This window comes from Gracilinanus agilis, chromosome 4 (assembly GCF_016433145.1).
Source record: "Gracilinanus agilis isolate LMUSP501 chromosome 4, AgileGrace, whole genome shotgun sequence".
NCBI lineage: Eukaryota > Metazoa > Chordata > Mammalia > Didelphimorphia > Didelphidae > Gracilinanus > Gracilinanus agilis.
This window is the reverse complement of record NC_058133.1, coordinates 425,130,365-425,155,850: the sequence shown is the minus strand read 5'-3', so window position 1 is coordinate 425,155,850 and position 25,486 is coordinate 425,130,365. Positions and strand designations below refer to the sequence as shown.

Genomic DNA, 25,486 nt, shown 5'->3' with positions numbered 1-25,486 from the left:
CCTGGTGGGTGATGCAGCGATCCAGGGTGCATTGATGGCTATACTTTTTTTGTGTTACATTCTATTCTGAGTTCAATAAATAGTTTCATAATTTCCAGGGGCGCTAAGTAATATTTTTTCTGGAAAGGGGGCAGTAGGCCAAAAAAGTCTGGGAACCACTGGGCTAGACAATGGGGGTTAAATGATTTGCTCAGGGTCACACAGCTAGTCCAAGGCTAGATTTAAACCTAGGACCTTCTGTCTCTAGGTCTGTCTCTTAATCCACTGGGCCAGTTATCTGCCTCCCTCATATTCTTTATTGGTTAAAATCTGAGTGCTGCACTATTTTTCCTATCTCTCTGTTCATCCATCCATCCTTATATCCATCCCTCTCTCTTTGTCTCTCTGTCTCTCCCTCCCTCCCTCTCTCTCTCTGTCTCTGTGTCTCTCTCTCCCCCACCCAGCCATTGAGAAGGAAAACATTATGAAAATCCATTATACATATGAAGTCATGTAAAACATTTTCTTGTTAGCCATATTGTTAAAAAACAAACCACAAAGTTAAAAATCTTTCTCAAAATACATTTAGAGAGTTCATCAGCTGTCTCTTGGGAGGTGAATGACATTTTTCATCATGACTCCTTTGGAGGGGCAGCTAGGTAACTCAGTGGTCAGAGCACCAGACCTAGAGTCAAGAGGCCCTGGGTGCCTGTCTGGCCTCAGACACATCCTAGGGATGTGACTCTAGGCAATTCTTTTGCTAAGAGATTCCAAGAGACATTGGCAAGGAGGGAAAACATTCCAAACATTCCAAGCATTCCAAGTGTGTAGGATAGCTTGTGCAAAGGCATGAATATGAGAGATTGAATTTGATCTATAAGGGATCATTATGTTCATTTGGGAATGTAGCATGTGCGATCAGGCTCAAAAGATGGGTTGGAACCAGACTGGAAAGTGCTTTAAATACCCCAAAGAATGATTTTTCTTTTTTGTTCTAGAGACCGACGATAGGGGGAACCACTGAGACTTTTTGACCAGAGACATTACATGGTTAGACTTTTAGCTTTGGGATGTAAAACACAGATTCTTACAGCGCAGACTCCTACCAACCCTGTGGGACAAATACTATAGGTACTGTTATCCCCTTTCCAGATGAGGAAATTGAGACTCAGAGTGGTTAATGAATTGCCTGCAAATTTATTTCCCCCCCCTTATATTTTTACTTATTTTTTAACATTCTTTTTTTAATTAAATTTTGAGCCACATTCTCTGTCTCCTTCCCTTCTCCCCTCCCTGAGACAGCAAGCAATCTTATATAGTTTTTACGCAAATATATTCTTTAATGGCAGGGATTCTTTTAAAACTTTGTCTTTGTGTCCCCCAGTGCCTAGTCTAGTGACTTGCATACATTAGACACTTTATAAATAATGATTTGGTTTGGTTTTGAATGAATTGTAATATGGGGCAAAGTTAAGATTTGAAGTCTTCCTACTCTCCCATTCTTTCATCCCAAGCCAAGAAGATCTGGGTTCTCTCCCTTCCTAAGCCTTTCATAGTAAGGCTTCAGTGCCTAATTGAAGTCTTTATTCTACCTGGGTGTTGTGTTGCTCCAGGGCTAGTAGGCTGGCTATATCCCAGGACCTCATTGTTGGTGGTCTTGCTTGGTATTTAATGTGAGCTGCTTGTGAAGCCAATTGTGACATACTGGGAGGAAGGTGGGAGCTGGGGGGTTGGGGTGGGCGTGCAGCCAGGAATCCAAGTTGCATAGCCGTATAGCCATACAGGAAGTTCTTTCATCCTTTAATTGAGTCTGGAACAAGCTATGGTATTGGTGTCACATCCTGTCTGCCAGCTGCCTGGACAACATGCTGGAAGCTCATTTTCTGTTTCCTTTTCAGTTAGGGTAGAAAGTAGCATTCACTCTGTGGCTGCTGGGAACCCTCCTTTGCTCTTGAAATCTCACATTTTTCTGATGAATACTTTGTCCTCGAGTATCAATTGCATTGAGACAAATCCTGGCCTTCTGCTGATGATTCAGTAAAGAATTCCATCATTTTCTCTTTCCCCTTGTTTCACCCTTTTAAAATAACCATCAGGACATGCCTAGCAGCTGCTGCATGGAAATTTTGGAGACTCGGTGAGATTTATAGGTTATCGAATTTTAGTTTTCTGAAGAACAAAAGCACATGCCAACACCAGATTCTAGATTCCTTGTCAAGAATAGATCAACTAGAACAAGACCCATCGGACAGCCCTACTTTTACTCCTGTGAGCCTGTGAATTGGGCCAAACAATATCAGTTCTGAAATAGGAAGGCACACCAACAGCCTTAGAATGTTATGGAATTTCTCTCAGCAACAAAACATGGTTCGTACATATTTCTCAGACCTAATGATAAGAGATTTTGCCATTGTTGCTGCTATGGTTTTAAAAAATAAACCCTTACCTTTTGTCTTAGAATCAGTACTAAGTATCAGTTCCAAGTCAGGAGTGGTGAGGGCTGGGCATTTGACTTGCCCAGGGTCATACAGCTAGGTAGCGTCTGAGGCAGATTTGGACCCATGACCTCCCACGTCCAGATCTGGCTCCTGACTCTCTATCCATTGGACCAAAGAACCACCCTTGCTGCTGTGGTTTTGTTGTTGTTGTTGTTGTTGTTGTTTTGTTTTGTTTAAGTTCATTGTAGGAGTGAAAATGCTCTTTAAAATTGTTTCTTATTTTTGAATGACAGTAAAAGTCTGCAGGACTATTGTATGATCTAAAGCCTAACCAGTTCCAGAATTAACCAACAGATATTTATTAAGCACCTATTATGTTCAAAGGAGGTTCTAGGACAGAAATGAGTCTCTGCTTTCAAATAGTTTTCTTTCAATAGGAGAGACAACTTGTAAATGTATACAAAAATAAATACAAGGTAACTCAAGAGCTTCCAGGCATCTAGGTAGCTCAGTGGATAGAGCACTGGGTCTGGAGTTAGGAAGACTTATCTTCATGAGTTTAAATTGTTCCTTAGAAACTTACTAGATGTATGACCCAGGACAAGTCACTTAACCCTATTTGCCTCAGTTTCCTCATCTGTAAAATGAGTTGAAGAAGGAAATGGCGGACCATTCTAGTATCTCTGCCAAGAAAACCTGTGTGGCCACAAAGAGTTGTACATGACTGAAATGACTAAACAACAACAACTACAGTAGGATCTCATTTCAGTCAAACTCAGCATACATGTATTCAGGCATATTCGATTGACAATCAAAAATAATAAAGGCAGAAAAATACATAAAATAAAGCATTTTTAATTTTGCTCTAAATCCAGGCCATTTCCCAAGCGTGAAATCTCACTGCAGTTTGCCCAATCACACTCATTCTCACTCTGAGAAGACTTAGTGTGAGTCATTACGCTGTTTTGCTCCAAAACACCAGCTCTGATCATCAGTCTTTGTCTCATTCATCTAAGTCGTGTCCCTGGCAGAGCAGCGTGTCTTTTTTCTTTGACACTATTTAGTTATTATTAGTGGCCCCAAAGTACAAGAGAAGTGATGCTGGTAACTCCTGATGAGCCTGAGAAAAGTTATAAAGTGGCTAGGTATCTTTGTATGAGAAGCACTTATTAAATAATGGGGTTTGCTATTATTATGTGCAATTTTCCAATATATGCGAAGGTCTTGGAGTATATTGGTCACGTAACTACTTGATAGGGAAGCACTAGTAGAGGAGCGATCAGGGAAGGCTTCATGGAAGAGATGGCATTTGAATGAATCTGGAAGAAAATAAAGAATTCTAAGTAACAGAAGAGAAAGAGAGCCATTCAGAGATGGAGCACAGCCTTTATAAAACTATCGAGATGGGAGATGGAATGTCATGAGTGAAGTAAAGCAAGGATTTTGGTTTGTTGGGTTTGATGGATATGTGAAGGAAAAGAGCCATGTATAAAAAATAAAGAACAGTTGGAGCCAGGTCATAAAAAACCTTTAATGCCAAGCCAGCATTTTCCAACAGAAGTACCCAGATGAAAATGTTGCATGTGTATAGAGCATCTCTTTACGAATGATATAGGGATTTCATTTTCCTTGGAGTAGGGAGGTAGGATCAGTTGGTCTCCTTAGGTGACTTTTTATGTCCTGACATTCATAGTAGCTATTCCTTTAATAGAGAAAGAACCCATATCACCTATTTGCTTACAACTTTGTTATCCTTGAATCCTGTCCAACTCTTTGTGACCCCATTTTGGAGTTTTCTTAGCGAAAAGGCAGAAATCGTTTGCCATTTCCTTCTCCAGCTCATTTGACAGATGAAGAATCCTAAGCAGACAGAGTTAAATGACTTGCCCAGGGTCACATAGCTAGTAAGTGTCTGAGATTAGATTTGAACTCAGGAAGAGGAGTCTTACTGACTTTAAGCCCAGTGCTCCATCTACTGCACCACCTAGCTGCCTTGTACCATCTAGGTGTGTAGGACTTGACTTGCTATTTTTATTGAGCCTACTACCAGCTCACAGTTTTACGTTCTTTTCTTTTCTAAAGCACTTTTCCTCCTAGCAGACCTTTAGTGAATTAGGCAATAGAATGATTATTAGCCCCATTTTACAGATGCATGCTGAGGCTCAGAGCTGACTGAGAGACTCAATCCCATAGCTCATAAGTGGTGAAGTCAGGACACAAATGAAAGGCCTTTGGAATCCAAGTCTATGTCATTGCCCATTGCCTTGTCTCCTCCATTCATAGAGACACACAGATGATGTTTCTCTTGTCATCTTAAGGTAGCAATATATGGAGTGAAAAGAATAAGAACTGGAAGAGGAACTGAGACCCGCCTTAGACATTTCTGGGAAGCTTGTTTTCTCTCTCACAGTCTCGTCTCCAGGACGATAATAATAATACTCACACTACCCACCTCACAGGGGTTTATGAAGCAAACACTATAAATCTTAAAATGCTCAATAAATGTGAAATCTTATAAATGAATTAGTTGTTAATGATTAGTTATGAATGGTTGATTTAGCTCATCCATAATCTCCTGACTTAGAGTGCCTAGAAAATAAGAGGTACAAAATAAGAGCTTTTTTTCCCCCACTTGGGGAGAAAGTCAGAAAGAGAATCAATTGTTAATTGAAAAATAGATTTGAAAAGTATTAGTAGCACTAATAGTCCACACCTATGTAGAATTTATTGTGTTCATTTTTTTAAATAAAAAGACATTTGGGCATTTTTCAAAAATGAAAAACTTCTATACCACCTTCAATAGAGGATTATTATTTTATCCTCCTGATACATTAGCAGGAAGTAGAATATACTTAGCAAGTGATGTGTACCATTATTGCCTTGGTTTTTTACCCAGTAGAGCTAAGGAATTTTAGAGATAGAAGGGACCTCCCAGGTTATCTCATCTAACCTCCCTCCCTCCTAATGCAGCAGCCTCCTCTAATATTCTGGACAGCTGGTTACCCAGGCTCCATGGGGGAAATTTCCAGTGATGCGGAAATTGGGATTTCTGTTCATTTAGAATATTTTAAATATCTGTTGATTCCTGTGTACCCTGGCCACATTCGTTCCAACTGACCGCACTGATATTCCCCATTCTCAAAATGTTATTGTTTTCCTGTTATTTTCATTCTAAGGACAGTGACTTTTCATAGAGGCACCTAGGTAGTAGCCAGCTGGGAAGAGCAGTGGGTCTGGAGTCAGGAAGATCCTAGTTAAATCCTGTTCCAAACACTTAATCAGCTGTGTTACCCTGGGCAAGTCACTTAACCCATATATGCCTCAGGGGATACTAATAGTACCTACCTCTGAAGTTATTTTGATAATAAAGTATTTGTTAAGTTCATTGCAAACCCTAAGTTGTATATGAGTGCTGGCAATTTTTTTTCTAATTATACTCAATAGTGGTCCATTTCTAGACCTTTATGTATATTCTAGAAAGAAATAGAAGGGTTGGTTTGTTCACAAAGTATTCAGATAAATCTCCCTCAAGTCTTAGTTGGGTCTAGTCAAGTTTGATCAGTCAGACACGTGACATCGTAGAACAGCATGATCATCTTGCTTTTTGGCCTCAAACTCCACAGAAACAAAAGTTAATCTAAACTATAATATGAAAATTCAATATGGAAGATCTAGGCTTTCATCTGCCATTTGGTAGTTAATCAAAATCTGGTTACAAAATCTGGTTCCAGTAATTTCCATCATAATTACTTTAGAGTAAATTAAACTTGTATATAATATTATATATGTCACATATTATACACACACACAACCATGTTCATTATAAAGTCTTTAGTCATTTAAAGTCAACTTGTACAATGAAAGGAAAATAATTTATAATTTTTTTGCTTTTTTTGTCTCAATAGATGACATTTATACAGAGCTTTAAGTATTGTATAGATAGAATTTTACATGTATAGTGTCATAAGAATCCTATGAAGTAGGTCCTATTATTAACTGTATTTTACAGATAAGGAAATTGAGGCTCAGTTGAGATGGTTAAAGAGTCACATAGCTAATAAGCATCTGAGGCAAGATTTGAACCCATTATTTCCTTATTTCCAGTCCAAAACACCGTTTAGGTGCCTCTTCATCTTGATCGTTCTCACTATCACGTCCTTATGGATAAAGCAGAGCTTTTGGGGTTATTAGGAGGTGAAAAATTACCTGAAATTTTATGCTGTCACAAAAATATCAATTACTGCATTATACCAAGTATTGGAGCAAAGTAAAGATCACCTTAGGGGCAAACAGCTTTTGTAGAAAGTCACCATCGTTTCCCTGGAGAATCTCGTTCCTTTTTTCTAAATTCCTAGTCATTCTCAGGATTGCTTTGAATTATACTTCTAAAAAGTGCTATACACAGGCTTTATACGGTTTACAAAAATAAGGAAGTTTGATCATCATCTGACTTTTTCATTCAATTGTTATTTTCACTCTCTGAACCGTTCTCCTGAGAACAAGTTGATATTAGTTCAAGGATTGCCTTTCTCATATCAACAAAATGGGTCCTGTAGGCCATTTCGTGTGCTCAGAATTGGCCAATCACCACTTACCTCAATGATAGAAATTTAACAGAACTACAGATAAGGCCATGTGAATAGGCTACAATAGTATGACTTGGATTTCTCCTGATCATCACCAAATTTTAGCATTTTAAAACTGCATTAACAATCTTTTTCATATTTAAATTTCTTCCAAATATTCCTAAATCCTTGATATTTGACTTTTTAATTTATTTTTTATTTTTCACAAATAAATAAATATAGTATGGTGTATATATATTTATTATATGTAAACATAAATAAATATAAGTAAATAAAATTTAATTTAGCTTCCAAATAACATTTCCAGTTTCCCAAATCTGTTGTACTATTTGCCAAGTTCAAATGAAATCTGACAAAGTATACACATTTGAATATTTAGGTCAGCCCAGGGAGCACACTGTTTTGCAGACTTCTGTCTGAACTATATAAATCACCAATAGGTCAGGCAAGCTAGATATAATTCCAAAAATCAACTGCACTTTAATATAATATTTTCCAAAAGTATAATGTAAGGAACTTACAAACATTATACTAACATTGGGATAATTCATGGAATTCAAATTTATTGCTAGTCTAATATATTTTTGAATTATATATATATATATGTATATATATTTGAATGAGTCTCCAAATCAATTACACAGAAAGCCATTCCATTCATCTACTAATTCTGGCATTCGATCATTGTTGCACATGGAAACAAAGATAGAGTACTTAAGTCACAGCCACAAACCAGCAATTGCCATTTAGAGCATAGCTCAACCATACCGTGAATAGCAATTGTCTCCATTTAATTTATCAAACCTAATATGAATCCAAATTTTAACATGATTGTAGTGACTTCTTTTTTCACAAAATCTCAAGAATGGCATTACCTATAAAATTAAGCTTGGGAATTTACCTCCTGACCAAAAAAAAAAATATTAATATCATCTTCTTTGTTGTAGTCCTGAGTCTTCCTGAAATTTTTTAAAATTTACTTTACTATTAAGCTTATATCCAGGCCACTTTTAGCTTAGAAAAAAAATATCTGCATGACATGATTCAATACTAAAAGACTTTCCTCCCACATTTGTCACTGAAATAATCCAATTTAGCATTCAAGATTAAGAACAAATATTTCTTTAATCTTGAAGTCTGAGACCATGAAGGCCAAAAGAAAGGCAAGGTGAGATAAAAGTGTGCTGAGGGCATGGTAAGTAGGAGCTAAGGTTGAGAGGACCTTATGGTATGCCTGCCTTATGATGTAGAGCAGAATTTTGAAACCCTGCAACTGACTTTACCAGGTGCCATTCCATAGAATTTGGAAATAGTTTTTCCTATGATACTTTTGTTGTGCCAGCTGAGATGGTATGGGTTCTAATGGTGATCCAAGTTCATGCTTTTTGACTGAAAGACATTTCCTTCTCATTTGTAGCATTCAAAAACAGACAAATTACAGTAGCCATGAAAATTAGTCCATGCCCCTTTTGTGGTAGTACTAGGACTGAAAAGAAACAAGGCTCTTATAGGTATCTGAGAATCCTGGTAAAAATGTGAAAGCATAAATAATAGACTTGGCATTCAATATGAGCCTTTTGAGATTTATTACCTTCATTAGAATGTTGTCTCTGTCTACGAAGGAATGCCATTCTTCATCTCTCTCATCTCCAAGAAGTGGAGAATAAGTCATTTGAAGTTCTGATTGCTTGTTTAGATCAGAGTTCTGAAGTCTTTACAAGTTGATTTCCTTCACCTTTTTATCATGGTCACTGCAAAAATCACTCTCTTGGTTCTACTTATTTTGCTTTATTAGTTGATACAAATCTTCCCATATTTCTCTGCATTCATTATATTTGTCATTTTTTGTGGACAACAAAGAGAAGAGAATACAAGTGCAAAAAGAAGGGCAAAGGGCAGTGAACCTGGTTAAATTAAATGCATGTATCATTTATACATACAATATTTTTTATCTTTGTTCTTTGGATATGGAGATATTTATACTTTTGTATTGTTTCTGTTGTATTTGTATTGAGTTCACAATAAAACATTTTTTTAAACCTTACTACCTCGGTTGAGTTTAGTATAGAAAAAACTTGGCAAACATTGGATAGATCAAGAAACTGTCTATGATGACTAAGACATTTGAACTTTTTACAAGACTAGATTACGTGAGTGTGCATGCATGTACAAGTTTTTGCCTTATGTAAGGGCCTTCCTTTGAAGCACCTTTCTGTTGATGGATAAATTGGATTTCATGGATTAAAGTTCTAGAAATGACTACGTTGGGTTCAAAGGGGGAAAATGAAAATGGAAAAAGTTTAAAAGCATCAAAAAGTATTTTACCAGTTTGGGGGAGGGGGGGAGTTACCAGTTTCTGGGAGGCCAAATACTTTCTGAGTTCCATACTGAGACCTACAAGAATGGGATTAAGTGAAAGTAGCAGAGCCATTCTGATCCTTCTCTGATTGTGCCTTTGCATTCCCACTACCTAGAATTGGATTGAATTGAATATATAATAATTGCTTAAATGATGCTTTTTGAATGAATGAATGAATGTTAGAATGGAGAGAAGGAAGAAGAAATGATGATGATGATGAGATTTAATTGATATGAAATATTGATATTTTTCAATGTTAGAATGAGAAAAAATGTTTGAGGATTTCTTGATTAAGTCCCCCAAATTTTTCGGGATCACTGCTAGTAGAAGATATTACTAATTTCCCTTTCCCAAATACAGTTTTAAGGAGCATTTTTTAGGCAATTCAATAAGAAAAAATACTATTTCCAAGCTTTCCTGTTGCTCTCCATCCCCAACTAATGTCCTCCCACTCAAACTACCTTTTAATACCTTTACCTTTTTTCTATGTTTATCATTCATCACTCATCTTTATCCTGTGTACAGTTTCATGTTATATGTACATTTATACATGTGTATATATACACACATGCATATATATTACGTGTGTGAATATATTTGTTGTTGCCTTTCTCATTTGAGTATGAGCTTCTTTTGAATAGAGGTTGTGTCATTCTTTGTATTTATCTCTAGTGCCCGACACAATGCTTGGCACTTAGCAGGCACTTAATAAATGCTGGTAAATTAACTGATGCTTAAACATACCGAGGGAGCTTTGTCTGGCAGCAGAAGAATAAAGGTTTCATTCTGAAAAGGAGCCTCATCTAGACATTGAATAGCTGTTCTGACTTGTAGGCTAACCTTTGTTGTGCCTAGAATGTACCTACCCATATAATTGAAAGCCCAAAGTATGGATGATTTTAGTGTTTGAATCCATGGGCAGTATTCCAGGTCTTTGTGCTCCAGACTTGACCTGATTCAGAACCAATGCCTCTCTCTCCAGTCCTGCCAATTAAATTGGTCCCTGGAATGGGCTCAAAATGAACTACTTCTTTTCCCTATTTTATTTTGCATAATTACCCACATAAGAGCTAATAGCCTCTGCTCCTGTAAGTCAAATGCAATTACACATGACCCTCTATCTCCTGTCTCCTCACCTTTGCCCTGGCTGCCCTCTATGCCTAGAAGGCCTTTTCACCTCTGCATCTTAGTCTTTGGCTTCCTTCCAGACCCAGCTCAAATGCCACTTTCCAAAGGTACCCTTTCTTGGTCCACTCCTCTTCTTGTCACCTCCCACTCATGTCATCTTGAGTCTGTTTTGTATGTTTCTTTTATAGTTTTGATGTGGGCTGACAGTGGGCAGTAAGGGGCAGTAATAGGAGCGGGGGCTCTCATACTCTGAAATCTTGTATTTCTCACTAGTTAGCGCTGGTTAAACTGCAAAACCTACAGTTCAGCATTAGTCGATCATGAATTGTAGATTGTTCAGTGATCTATTCTGTGTACTAGATCTGTAACATTCTATACTAGACATCAGCATCATACCTACTACAGTGCAGAGAGAGGGGGGTCATGATCTCTGCACTACACTACTCTGTTTTATTAATTACTTATATTGTTCCTAAAAATAATTACTGATAGTGGTCCTCCAATGTACCAGGAACCACCCATTCCCCATTCCCATTCCAGAAGGGCAACAAGACCTCTCCTGCATCTATAAATAATGACAAGGTGGACAATGGAGGAACATGGAATCTGTGCACTGGAGACTCTGGTATTCCAGAAGAATTCCCCAATCTTGCACATGCTTCGTATTCCCTATGGCAACAAACCCCAAACATACCTCCACCTGAGTTTGGAAAGGGAGATGCTATGCTACCAGACCCCAAATAAATATGCCAGCCCTGATCCACAGGATGTGGAAGCTGGCACTCTACAGTGGAAGTTGCCACTCTATAATGGAAGCTGCCACTCTACAGCACAGCTGCTACTCTTATACTATTGGCTCCAAAGAGGCTACGGAGCTTATCCATCAGCCCTAAGACTACCTTATTAGCTCCCAGACGATTCCACCAGCTATTAGGCTATTAAACCACAAAAACAAAACAAAACAAAAAAAATATCTCTTCAAATAAAATTATTTTCTTACTTCTGGACTGAACAGAGTTTGTGTCTCCCATTCTTGGAGCAAGTCCCCGCTATAAACTTAGGTATGTTTCTCCCCCATCAGTATTACATTTATACCTGTTGTTTCTTCCATGAAAATGTAAGCTAGTGAGGGTAGGGGCTTTCATTTTTGTCATCAAGACTCAGTACCAAACTGTGACCGAATAGAGTAGGTACATAAATGGTTGTTGATTGATAGCTTGACCGATATCAAATTGAAAATCCCTTCTCATCTTTCCTGTGGTCTCTCTTTCCCTCCTCTTCTCTATTTCAGAGCTCCAAAGTACTGGCTAAGAAAGAACTTTCTTATGTCCCTGTAATTGGATGGATGTGGTATTTCCTGGAAATAGTATTCTGTTCCCGCAAGTGGGAGGAAGATCGTGAGACAGTCATCAAGGGTTTGCTAAATCTCCGAGACTATCCTGAAAACTTCTGGGTAAGTAACAGCTTTGAAATAGCAGGAACAGCAATCCCCTTCCATCTTGACAGCCTCCAATTCTGCTCACTCACTAGGAGTATGTAGAAATGTCAGAAGACTTTTACAAACTGCCCAGTCCTTGTGGACTTGATCCTTTTTTGTAATTTCCCCCCCAATTATCACAGTAATGGTTTGGGGGAGGGTAGGAAGTTGATGCTCATTTTGATTTTTTCCTATTTCTACTACTTCCTAAATATTGTTGTTATCATTCAGATGTTTCCGTTGAATCTAACTCTTCGTGACCCCTTTTGGGGTTTTCTTGGCAAAGACACTGGAATGATTTACCATTGCCTTCTCCATTTTATTTTATAGATGAGGAAACTGAGGCAGATAGGGCTAAATGTCTTTTCCCAGGGTCACAAAACTAGTGTCGGAGTCCAGATTGGAACATAGGAAGATGAGCTTACCCAGTATTCTAGCCACTGCATCATCCAGCAGTCCTTCCTGAGCACGCCGGTTCTCTTACTTAGCACAGCTAATGATCAAAGGCTCTGGAAACATTTTGAGAACAGTAAGCCTATCCTCAAACCCACTGAAATAATTTATTTCCCCTCATCAGGCCTGTTCCCCACAATGGGATAGTTGAAGGCCGGATAAGCTGGTGATTTCCCTCCCCATAACAGGGAGTTAGCTGATGAGTCATGCCTAAGTAATGCAATCAGAGAATGTTCCTTAGGAATTCAGGTACCTGGGCTCCAGGAGACAGGCTGTAAAGCCACTTCCTGAAGGACATGAGAAGTCTAGGAAGATGTGATGCTTCCTTCAGTCTCTTGCTTTTGCACATGGACTTTTCCCATGCAGTCATTCTAATTTCTCTCTCCTATTATTTACAGTTTCTGATTCATTGCGAGGGCACCAGATTCACCCAGCAGAAGCACCAGATCAGTATGCAGGTAGCAGAATCTAAAGGCTTGCCGAAACTCAAATACCACCTGCTTCCGCGCACAAAGGGATTTGCTGTCACTGTGAAGTGTTTAAGAAATGTAGGTAAGGAAAGTTACTTGGTGCACATTTTTTTCTTCCCTTTAAATAAAGACAAAATAGACTCCCCTTCTTCCCTACCCCCAAAAGGTCCCAAATTCAGCAGTCTCTTTACAGTCAGCTGACAGACTCTGTGTAAATTCTGGTGGTAAAGAAAGATAGATAGGGTGGGGGTGGAGGGACAAATTAGGGAGCACAGTGGATAGAGCACTAGGCCTGGAGTTAAGAGGACATGGGTTCAAATGTGGCCTCAGACATTTCCTAGCTGTGTGACCCTGGGCAAGTCACTTAACCTTGATTGCCTAGCTCTTGCTGCTCTTTTGTCTTAGGATTGATACTACAACAGAAGGTAAGGATTGAGATAGGGGGAAAAGGGGAGGAAGTGGTGAGGGAGAGAGAGAGAGAGACAGAGACAGTGAGAGAGAACAGAGAGAGAGAGAGAGAAAGAGAAGGAAAGAGAAAGAGAAAGAAAAAAAGGAGAGAGAGGGAAAGAGAGAGAGAGAAAGAAAAGAGAGAGAGGGAAAGAGAGAAAGAAGAGAGAGAGAAAGAGAGAGAGAGTTTTACTTTGAGACAAGACAGCAATGATACTAGTAGAGCAAATTTCTGTAGTAATTAATGTTAACAAAACACAGCGATTATGTGAGGTTGGCCTGGCATAGTGTTCATAGGATTTCTATTTAGACCTGGAAAGTACCTCAGATGCCTTCTAGACCAATTTCCTCATTTTACAAGGAGGAAATGAAAGCCTGAAAGGAAGTGACCTTCAAGTCCAGGATCCTCACATAGGAAACATCAAAGGTATGATTTAAACTCAGGTTCTCTGACTCCACAGATCCATGGAGTTGGAGTTAGTCAGAAAGACCTGGCTTATTTGCTGGGTAACAGTGGACAAGATACTTTACTTCCCTCCTTTATAAAATGGGCCTCATCATACGTAGAGTGTCTACCTCATAGAGTTGTCAGGAGTCTCCCCTGAGATCGTGTACATGCAATGCCATGTAAACATTAAAGAGCTGTGTATGGTTGAGTTTTGATGTGGTTACTGCCACCACAGCCCCCACCACCATTTCGTTTTACAGAAAAGACATCTGAGCCCCAAGAGAGGTCAGGAGTCTTGCCTAGGGCCACACAGCTAGAAAATATCCTAAACAAAAGCAGTCCTGCCAGCTGCTGCAGATGGCAACCCTTACTGACCATCTCTTAGGTCAGCTCATTTCACAGAATAGTAACTACGCCCTCTGCTGCTCAGCACAAATACTGGGATGTTGTGGGTGCTGCTGAGAACCTCCATTCTTTCCCCTTCTCCCCCAACAACAGTTGTTTGTCTTAGTTATAAGACTGAGCCTCTCTTAGAGGCCTAATTCCTCAGGAAGTTTTTATTTTTTTAAACCCTTTCCTTCTGACTTAGAAGCAATCCTATGTTTTGGTTCTAAGGCAAAAGAGCAGTAAAGGCTAGGTAATGGGGGTTAAGTGATATGCCCAGGGCCACACAGCTAGATCTAAAGAGGTTTTGACCCCACTTTTCTGCCTGCTGACAGCTTTTGGCAAGATCTACCTCCAGAGGATTTATTTATCTCAGGATTTGGCTGATATGCCCATGTTGGTGAGCCAGAGCCTTTGGAGTGGGAAATAAATGAGTAAACATATAAAAGCTTTCCTCTATGACTCTCCCCTTGCCTGTTTTACATCTTTTCATTTCTCCTCAATCTATAAGGAGACTAAAGAGGAAAATCACGGTTAAAATGGACACAATCTTTATAATTAAAGGATTGTTATCATTTCCTGTTTTTATCTGCCCCCATCAAGTCAATTCAACAAGTATTGTGATAATATGATAAGGGTAGAGGATAGAAAGACAAAAACAGTCCTTGCCTCATGATCGAATAGGAGAAGACAACATGAAAATAATTACGTAATAAGCTAATGGGGACGATATTGGATATAATCTTAGAAAACAGCCCTAGCATTAAGGAATTTAGGAAAAGAATTTTTTTCATATTTTAAAAATATTTTAAATAATATCTCGTCTTAAATTCTGAACCTGTCCAGCCTAGCTGTTTGAAGCTATGGGTTTGATGGTGTCAGCGTGGAATCTAGAAGCCCCCCCAAACCTGTAGCCTAGTAAGATTCAAGGATAGGGAAAGAATTTTTGCTGGAGGAGGGATTGCACTTGAAATTTGAAGCAAGCCAGAAGGTGAAGATGAGGAGGAGAAAGTTCCAGGCTTTAGGTGCAGCCAGTTCCAAGATAGCAGGAAAAGGAGTATCACTGAATCCCAGAGTTTGTAGAGAGGCAGGCACTAAGGTATAAGAAGACTGGAAGGGTGAAAAAGGATCAGGCTATGAAGGACTTTAAAAGTCAAACAGATGATGTTATATTTGATCCTGGAGATAAAGGGAACCACTAGCATTTGTTGAATATAGGGGATAGTAAGGACCATTTTGATATTTTAATGGAGGTTGGACAGGAGTGAGGAGAGACTTGAGACATTGTACTCTAGGCAAAGTAGATGACAAATGAAATCATGGGTTGGGATTGCATATGTAAAGCAAATCATTTAATCTAGAGTGGAGAGTACCTGAAGGGGAAATAGTTTGGTTAAAGTTGGAGGAGTGGGATAGAACCAGATTGTGGAGATCCTTGAATGCTAGGGGACTGGAGGTGGGCAAACCAGAGAGGAAGCTGTGGTCACCTTTCAAATTAGAGGTAACGAGGATATTAATTAAACTCTCCCTTTTCTCAGAGCCCTCTGTTCTTTAATCTGTGACTAAGCCCATCGTGATGAGGTACCAAAGCAAATTATTTAGGGGCAACATAGATAACTATTTTAAAGTAGGGAAGGCAGTGAGTGAAGTAAGAGCTCTTTTGAAGGAAGAATTCTGAGTATCTGGTGACTGATTGGATTTGGGGAAAGCAAAGAGAAGAGTTAAAATATAATAAAATCCTAGAATTGAAAGTGACATGTAAGGTCATCTGATCTCTTTCCTGGACCACATGCCCTTTCTACAGCATCTCCAAAAGCCTTGACCTAAAGAACTCAGTAGCTTTCAAGGCGGCCTGCTACATTTTTAGACAGTTACAATTATTAAGATTTTCCTCTTCTCCGGGCAAAAATCTGCCTCTTTGTAACTTTGAAACTCCATCAATTCGGTGACATTCTGCTCTGTGGGTGTAAGCAGAAAAAATTGTTATCCCTCTTCCACATGACAACCGTGTTTCTTATTCTTGAAGACAACTGTCACATCCCATTAACTAGGCTAAACATTCCTGGTTCATTCAACTAATCTTTGGGTGGCCTGATTTCTAGACCATGCCATTTATTCTTCTTTGGACTGATTTTGGTCCGTTAATTTCCTTCCCAAGGATCTAAATGTGCTCTCACCAGAACAGAACACAGCAGGACTTATTACTTCCCTCAGTTTAGACCCCAGGATTCTTTTCATTCAACCTGAGACATGATTGGCTTTTTTGGGATTCCATGTTGCCATCTGGCTATGTGTCCAATGTGAAGTCTCCTCTTTAGGGATAAGGTTGCCTATCCTTTATACTATCCTTTATACTATTCTTTATTCCTTTATTCTGTACTTAATGAATCATTTTTAAACCCTAGTATAGGACTTCACATTTATTCCTTTTAAATTAAATTGCAGGAGGCAGCTGGGCAGCTCAGTGGATTGAGAGCCAGACCTAGAGATGGGAGGTCCTAGGTTCAAATCTGGCCTCAGACACTTCCTAGCTGTGTGACCCTGGGCAGTGGGGGTCAAGTGACTTGCCCAGGGCCACACAGCTAGGAAGTATCTGAGGCCGGATTTAAACTCAGGACCTCTGGTCTCTAGGCCTGGCTCTCAATCTACTGTTCTACCTAGCTGCCCTCTGAAATAAGTTTTTGCAGCCTAGCCTAGGAATTCAGTTATTACAGATAATGTTGCTCCTGTTATAAAATAAACTCTCAACTTTCAACAACTAACCAAAAAATGTTCAAGAACCCAACTTCTTGACGAATTAGGTTTTGCCTCTTGAAATATATATTTAGTAGATACCGTGACACAGAATCAGTTATGATCTGGGTCAAAGTTTTCCCTTGGAAACCAGTAGTAGTTGGAGTGCTAGTCTTGGAGTCATATGAAGACCCAAGTTCTTAAGTTGAGAAAAAAAGTGAGCTCAAACCTTTAGAGCATATGTGACAAAGAGAGTAATGCAGCACCTAGAAGCCCTTTTTTCTCTTTTAAGGGGCTTTCTTTGAGTTATCTTTAGGGGTATGCTAATACTTTATTTTTTGATATTTTATTTTTCTACAACTAAATATAAAAACATTTTTTTAACATTTAAAAACATTTTGAGTTTCAAATTCTCTCTCTCTCTCTCCTTCCTGGTCCCAGACACGGTGAGCAATCCAATAGAGATTTTACATGTGCAATCATATAAAACATTTTCCCAAATTAGTCATTTTGTGGAAGAGATCTCCAACAAAGAGAAAAAAAAAGAAGAAAGAAAGTGAAATATAATCTGCTTTCAGGAGAAGGCCCATTCAAGACTCTGGCGCACTGTCCCTTTGTGTGACCTCAGGCAAAAATCAGTTTGCTTTTTGGATCTCTTTTTCCTCATCTTTGAAATGGACTAGCTGGACTGGACACTTTCTAGTGCTTTGCTTTCATTCTCTGATTTTGAGTCCTATTCTCTGGTGAGCCTCTGCCCTTACTGAGTCGTCAAGAATGATTTTTCATCCTAATGTTGTACCGTCAAACTAGAATATAAACCATGGTCACACCGTTCTCTGCCTAGAGTAGCCAGTACTTCAGGAGTCAGTCACCCCAGGGGCGTGCTGGAGGGAATTTGGCTCTCCCCTTTCCTTAGCATCACACTCCAGCCTGGTGGGGGCAAAAGCAGAACTAATTCTCTTCCCTCTTTTGGTATTTCGTAGAGCTGTACAACAAATCAAAGCGTGGGGATCTCGAGAGGGCTGGAAACCATTAGAGCTTCTACTGGTCCTTACTACAATTTTTTCTAAGTTATAGAATATATAAAAGTACAATGGTTTTTCCCTTTGTTTTTAGAAAATATTTCTTTAGAAATAATTTCTGTTATTATACAACAACGTGGCAAATGAAACTTGCTTTGTTACTAATTATTTAATTATATCAAATATCTGTATTCTTGATTTTTGTCCATGGAGAGTTTTGCTTTAGAGCAGTGGTTCCCAAACTTTTTTGGCCTACCGCCCCCTTTTCAGAAAAAAATATTACTTAGCCCCCTGGAAATTAATTTTTTAAAAATTTTAATAGCAATTAATAGGAAAGATAAATGCACCTGTGGCCATCACCGCTTTCCTGGATCGCTGCAGCACCCACCAGGGGGCGGTGGCGCCCACTTTGGGAATCGCTACTTTAGACTCACGTTGCAAATTGTCTAAAAATGATTATTAAAAATTGTATTAGAGGGGGAAGCTGGGTGTTTCAGTGGATTGAGAGTCAGGCCTAGAGACGGGAGGTCCCAGATTCAAATCTGGCCTCAGACACTTCCCATCTGTATGACCTTGAGCAAGTCACTTAAACCCCATTGCCTAGTCCTTACTGCTCTTCTGCCTTGGAACTAATACACTGTATTGATTCTAAAACAGAGGGTAAGGGTTCAAAAACAAACAAACAAACAAACAAACAAATAAATAAATGTATTACAAGTAATCTGAAGCGGAAGGAGGAGGACTCACATACCTAATAAGAGTCAGCGGAGGAATTTGAACCTAGGTTTTTCCTGCCTTGAAGGCTAGCAACTTGGCCTCTACTCCAAGCCACCTCTCTTTCAAATATTTAAATTTAGAGGAATCTTAGTGCATGTAATGTCACAGCTTTTCAGTCACTCTCTCCAAGTTTCCATCAGGACTCTTTTTCTATTTGTCACCATTTGCTTAGCTCTTAAATGGTTGGATAATTTGAATGCACTGTCTTTTTCTGTTACCATTTTTCTTTCTACATACAAAACAAGCTTGAAATCTCTCTCTCTCTCTCTCTCTCTCTCTCTCTCTCTCTCTCTCTCTCTCTCTCTCTTTCTCTCTCTCTTTCTGTGACTCCAATATAATTTTTCTTACTTGACATCCTGGATCATTTAGCAACCAGCCAGATTTCTTTTCCCTCCATTCTAACATAGTTTATTCATAATGAAGTCATGTTTAAATTTTATTTTCAATTTATTGTAGCTCAGTTGCTTTGGGCATTCCTAGCCAGTGTTTTGCCTCAGTTCCACCTCTGTCTTGGGGAAAGATGCTCAGAGACAATTTACATCACATAGCTGAGACCCTCCTGCTCAGAGAGCGTGTTTTGAATTCATTCTTTTTTTTTTCTATCAGTTTCCATTATATGTCTAGAGACCAAGAAAATTGAAAATAAGAATTGTCGGTGTGCTATCTGAGGACCGAGCACTGTTGAAGTAATGCACTGAAGCTTGTTTGAGAGCATGACATTAATAACTCTGCTTTCTTCCTACAGTTACAGCCGTGTATGACTCTACACTCAATTTCAAAAACAATGAAAATCCAACACTCCTGGGGGTCTTAAGTGGAAAGAAATATCAGGCAGATTTATATGTAAGGCAAGTTATCTTCATTTTATATGTTGGCTCACAGTGGAATTAACTGGTCATTAAGGAATCTCCTTTTTGCTCCCAGGTAATGAAGCCTTCATTCATTATTTTCCAGGTTAGGAACAATTTGTCCATATTTACTGATTTATGCCGTTGAGGCACAATGCAGTAGTCTTTCAAGTGAAGTTTCATTCTGAATCATAGTTCTTTAAGTGACAGATTTTTATTTTGTTTGTGTGACATCACTGAATATCTAGCTCTGTCACCTGAAGGCAGTAAAATCTATGCAGGGAAGAAGGCCTAAAACTTCTTCTAGCAGAGGTCACTTCTGAATGGATTTATGAAAATTAGACAATTAGATAATAGCAGGGGTGGGTAGCTAGGTGGCTTAGGGGATAAAGCACCAGACCTGAAGTCAGAACTTGAGTTTAAATCCAGTCTCAGATACTTACTGGCTATGTGATCCTGGGTAAGTCACTTAACTTAGTTTGCCTCAGTTTCCTCATCTATAAAATGAACTGGAAAAAGAAATGGCAACCACTTTAGTATCTCTGTCAAGAAAACTCCCAAAGGGGTCACAGAGAATCACATACAGCTGAAAACTACTAAACAACAACAAATAACTATTGATGAGCACCAAGAGAAGGCTCACTTTCATTCAGTATACTCTAAGAAGGTAGCAAAGTATATAAAACTGTCATTTGTATTATACACTCTGAACTTAGAATGATATCTCTGTGGCCTTGGGCAAGTCACATCATCTCAGTGGGCCTCAGTTTTTTGATCTGTAAAATATAGGATCCATATAGAAATATAGGAAACCTCTCAGGTCTCTTTTGGTTCTAGCTATGGTTCTATGATCTATTCCAAATCCTAGGAGTGGGGAAAAAAGAACCCACAATTTTGGTTCTCATCCAGGAAGCTCATTTTGCTTGGAATACCTTTTTCTCAAACAATGCTAAACGAAGAGAGTTGTCATGTGTACGATCGTTGATAGTTGAGTAAGAAATTTGAAAACCAGGGAGATCGATCAGTCTTGATGATGTATCTTCTTACTAGAACCATCCCTTTAAAGCACAAGGGAATGGAGCTAATTGTACTACTGTGTAATGGACTCTGTTCTCCTCTCCATGTTTAAGAGTGGAAAGTCAGTTTGAAATAAGCATCAGGGGTAACCTCAAAGAGGAAATAAGTCCCCAAAGCTTAGTAATTGGAGGGATATGTGTGGAAACTGGAGAGGGAGAGTCTCAGAGGCATAGCCTTGGTTAGAATAAAGCAGATTTATGAGCTAATTGTATGTATAATTGCTTCAGGGTGTCTATAGAAAATTTAATTTAAAATTACCAAAAGACTGAGCCATTTTATTCTTCCCTTCTGATTGCCTCCCTGAATCACAGTTTAGCCCCAAGTCCCTGATGCAGATTAGGAGTCACCTAGAGCCCTCCATCAGGGCCATTGGAATACTTACACCACAAGGCAGAAGCAACTTTGCTTCCTACTCTCCTTGTTCCTTGTGACCACCACCATTTTGTATACAAATGCATCCACAAATTTGTTCATTCAGCAGACATTTATTAAGTACCCACTGGGTGAGGCATTTATGCCCCGTGCTACATGGAATACACAGTTTGAGAGAAGATACAGCCTCCATCTTTCTGGAATTTCTAATTTTATAAGTGGATAAGAAATGCACATAGCTGGAATAAATTATTTTATATGATAAAAGCATTAAAGGGCATTGGAAAGGATGAAAAGTTGGAGGAGGGAAGAGCTAAAGGTCATTGTTAACCTGGGAAAGCTTTAAAAATATGAACCGGGGCGGAGAGGAGGGACAGCTGGGTAGCTCAGTGGATTGAGAGCCAGGCCTAGAAATAAGAAGTCCTAGGTTCAAATCTGGCCTCAGACACTTCTTAGCTGTGTGACTCTGACCAAAAGTCACTTAACCCCCATTGCCTAGCCCTTATTGCTCTTCTGCCTTAGAACCAATACACAGCATTGATTCTAAGACCAAAGGTAAGCGTTTAAAAAAAATGATTTGGGCTTTCAAAGGAATTCAGGAGGTCCTGAGACATACAGAGTACTGCCTCAGAAATGATCCATTTTTGAGGGAATTAAAGCATCGATTTAAAAAGGAGCCAGCCATTTTGGTATCTCGTCATTGGATGGTCAAGGCAAGAGATGGCAGGGAGAGTTAGAAATATAGTATGTTTCATTTTAAGAAAGGGAGAAGAGGTGAATCCATGTCATTGAATCAAGCATTTTAGGCGTGCCTTAAGATCCCACATCTGTGTTTGGGTCCCCCTCTTCCAAAATTTGTGGACTGAATTTCCCTATTCCTATTAATTTAATTTCCCATTTGCTTTTCAGAAATTGCTCTACTTGAACTACATAATAGCCACAAGCACTTCTCTCTCAGAACCATTAAATCCTGTGGGATATTATTTTGGGAGACAGAGACCCAAGCACTTAATCATTTGACAAAAATCCATGAGCAGATTTAGGAGTCAAAGTTTCTGTGCTCTAACCTTGCTTTTGCTTTTATTAAGAAACCTCCTGTGTTGATCCTGGGCAGGTCACTTAACCCCTATCGCCTACCCTTTACTGCTCTTCTGCCTTGGATCTAACTAACTTGGAATTAATCTAAGATGGAAGATAAGGGTTTGAAAAAAATCTCATAATCCTTTCCAGTGCCCAAGAGGGCAATGAAATCACCCACTCCATAGTTTTCTTGCAGTCACGTTTTCATAAAATGTACCCACAGATTTTGCTGGGGCTTTCAATTTTTCCATTAGAAGAATGAGGTTGGAAATTAGAATTGAAAATTGAGGATTCTTAGAAAGACTTCATAGAAAGGGGAGCTATTAGAAGGAGTTTGCTCCTTCTCAACACTTGAGTAGCTGGCACTTTCCTCATCTTTGCTTCTCTTTTCTTTGTTTCTGCAGAAGAATTCCATTAGAAGAAGTCCCAGAAGATGAAGAACAGTGTTCCAGATGGCTCCATAAGCTTTATCAAGAAAAGGTCAGTTGGCTGTTTGGGGAGCAGCCTGAGCTCCTTGTGGTTTCTAAATTATTTGAATAATTAATGCCCTCCTGCAGTGGGAGATAGATCTAGAGGGGCCACTGGTATCACGTGGTGGAAATGCGTTTCTCTCTAGTACATTCTCTTCTATAGACAATTCTCCATCATTCATTAGCTAATTTGTACACTTTGTACACTTTGGTTTCTGCTTTCCTTTTCTCCTGTGGCCTCAGTTTTTCCACTATCTTGCTACAAAAATTCATTAGCCCTGCCATCAAAAAGGACAGGGAGGGTAAACAGAGAACACTCAGTTTTTTCTTGGTAATATCAATGGCTAAAGGAAAATTGGATTCAGAGATTGAAAATAATAGATAAGCTATAACACCCTCCCTTCCCACTTTGGGCAGCCAATAAGCATCTATCTATCTATCTATCTATCTATCTATCTATCTATCTATCTATCNGCCAATAAGCATCTATCTATCTATCTATCTATCTATCTATCTATCTATCTATCTATCTTTCTATTCTATCTATTACTTATTTATGGAGATTCCCCCCCCCATTTAAAAAACAAACAAACAAAACTTTACCTTCCATCTTAGAATCAATATTTTGCATTGATTCCAAGGCAGAAGGTATGGGCTAGGCAGTGGGGGTTAAGTGATCTGCCCAGGTTCACACATCTAGAAGTGTCTGAGATTTGAACTTAGAACCTCACATCTCTAGGACTGGCTCTCAGTCCTTTGAGCCACTCACCTTGCTGCAGTGAATCCCCCACCCCCATTCTTTTAAACATACATTTAAATTTTTTTTAATATTCTGAATTCTCTACCCTTAGCCCCAGCCGCCCCTACCCCACTCATCGAGAATGTAAGGATTACGATATCAATTCTACATGTGAAATCATTAAGCTGTAAGAACTTATTCATTGAGAATATTATCTAGTTGATCCTCACAGCCATCCTTGGGAGATGGGTACTAATATTGGCCCCACTTTACAGACTTGATTGAAGCCACTGAAGAACAACAAGCTTGCCACTTGACTATTTCTATCTGACCTCTATCATATAAGAATGAAAGAAAAAAAAGTCACTCACCTTTTGTGAAGCATGTTAGCCACACCAGCTCATTTAAACGTCACAACCACCCTATTACTCTAGGTTGTATTATCTCCATTTTTCAGATGATGCTGAGGCACAGGGAGATTAAGTCACATGGCTATTAAATATCAGAAACGGGATTTGAACCCAGATCTTGCTCATTTCAAATCCAACATTCTGTCCATAATAGCATGCATGTGAGAATGTCAACAGAACCAAAGACGTTAGATGAATGTAAGGTAGGAGGGCAGGTAGATAAAACTTCCTCTGATGCATTTAAGAATGTTATTCAGAGAGGGCATCCGTAGGTGTCTCCAATCTCTCTGAGAGCTCCAGGATCCTGAGAATTTGAAGAGCCCCGTCTCTGCCCTGTGTTTAGGACTGCCTCTAGTTCTGTGAACTAAGTGGTCCCTCTTCCCCATGGGAGTTCAGCGTTGTACCTCTTTGTCCTCACAGGATGCCTTTCAGGAGGGATACTACAGGACTGGCACGTACCCCGGCACTCCTATCGTACCACCTCGGCGATCTTGGACTCTCCTGATTTGGCTTTTCTGGGCTCTGTTGCTTCTCTACCCCTTGTTCCAACTCATAGTTAACATGATCAGCAGTGGTTCGTCACTGACGCTGGCCAGTTTTGCCCTTGTCATTTTTGTGGGTAAGTGAGGTGGCTGATGCCCAGCCGTGCAGGGGGTGGGAGCGAGCAGGCTCAGCTAAGATGCTTCAGCACTTCATTTGAGACTTTTCCAATACAGCTAGGACCGAGAATGTTAGAAGTGCAGGAAACTTTGGTTGTCTAGTCTACTATTTCCCAAGCTATGGTCTGCTGGAACATGACACAAATGAAAGCTTTCCAAGAAGTTGTAATAGATGACAAGCCCTACAGCTAAGTGGCTCAGTGGTTAGAGAGCCAAGTCTGTAGATGGTAGATCCTAGGTTCATATCTGACCTCAGGTATTTCCAAGCTGTGTGACCCTGGGCAAGTCACTTAACCCCCATTGCCTACCCTTACCACTCTTCTGCCTTGGAGCTGATACACAGTATTGACTCCAAGATGGAAGGTAAGGTTTGGGAATCACTGCTCTACGTGAAGAATTGAGTGGGTTTTTGACTATCAGCATACTGTGGGCAAGTGGCTGCAAATACAAGCATGGCATACATGTATAGGGCTAAATGAAAGCTCAGCAACCTTATGCTCCAATATCCTGCTCCCTGTATATTATAGAGGCAGAATCTGGAGTCCCAGAGAGGTAAATGATTTACCCAAGGTCACACAGGTAGTAAATATAGTTAAAGTCAGGATTCAAACTCAGGTGTATCAACCAAACAGGTATTTTTAATGTACAGGTTTGACCGCGATACTACCCTGCTCAAAAAATCCAGTGATTCCTTTGTTGCTTCTGGAACAAGATATAGATTTCTGCGTGTTTAAAATAATAATATATAATTATAATTTGTGATATTATATAAGAAAATAATAATAATAAGAAAATACAAATCTCTCATAGTTCCTTACTGTTATATTCAACTTGCTGATCTTTAAAAAATTCTTACCTTCTGTTTCAGAATCAATATTAAATATTGATTCCAAGGCAGAAGAGCAGTAAGGGCCAGGAAACTCGGGTTAAATGACTTGCCCAGGGTCACACAGCTAGGAGGTGTCTTGAGGTTAGATTTGAACCTGGGACTTCCTGTCTCCCAACCTGACTCTCTATCCACTGAGTCACTTAACTGTCTCAGTTTGGTAATTTCCATAGGTTGTATTCACCATTTTCCTTTCTTTTACTGTATAGATTTTTAGAATTAGATTTGCAGGACCCCAGTTAAG

The 25,486-nt window shown here is 39.3% G+C and overlaps 1 protein-coding gene across 1 annotated transcript in view; it reads left to right on the top strand.

Moving 5' to 3' along the window:
• AGPAT4 (1-acylglycerol-3-phosphate O-acyltransferase 4) overlaps positions 1-25,486 on the top strand; it is a 127,684-nt gene that overhangs the window by 97,527 nt on the left and 4,671 nt on the right. The window contains exons 3-7 of the mRNA XM_044671821.1: positions 11,782-11,943; positions 12,819-12,972; positions 19,447-19,549; positions 22,483-22,558; positions 24,118-24,316. Of these exons, the coding sequence (XP_044527756.1) occupies positions 11,782-11,943; positions 12,819-12,972; positions 19,447-19,549; positions 22,483-22,558; positions 24,118-24,316 (694 nt within the window). The remainder of the gene's footprint in view (positions 1-11,781; positions 11,944-12,818; positions 12,973-19,446; positions 19,550-22,482; positions 22,559-24,117; positions 24,317-25,486) is intronic.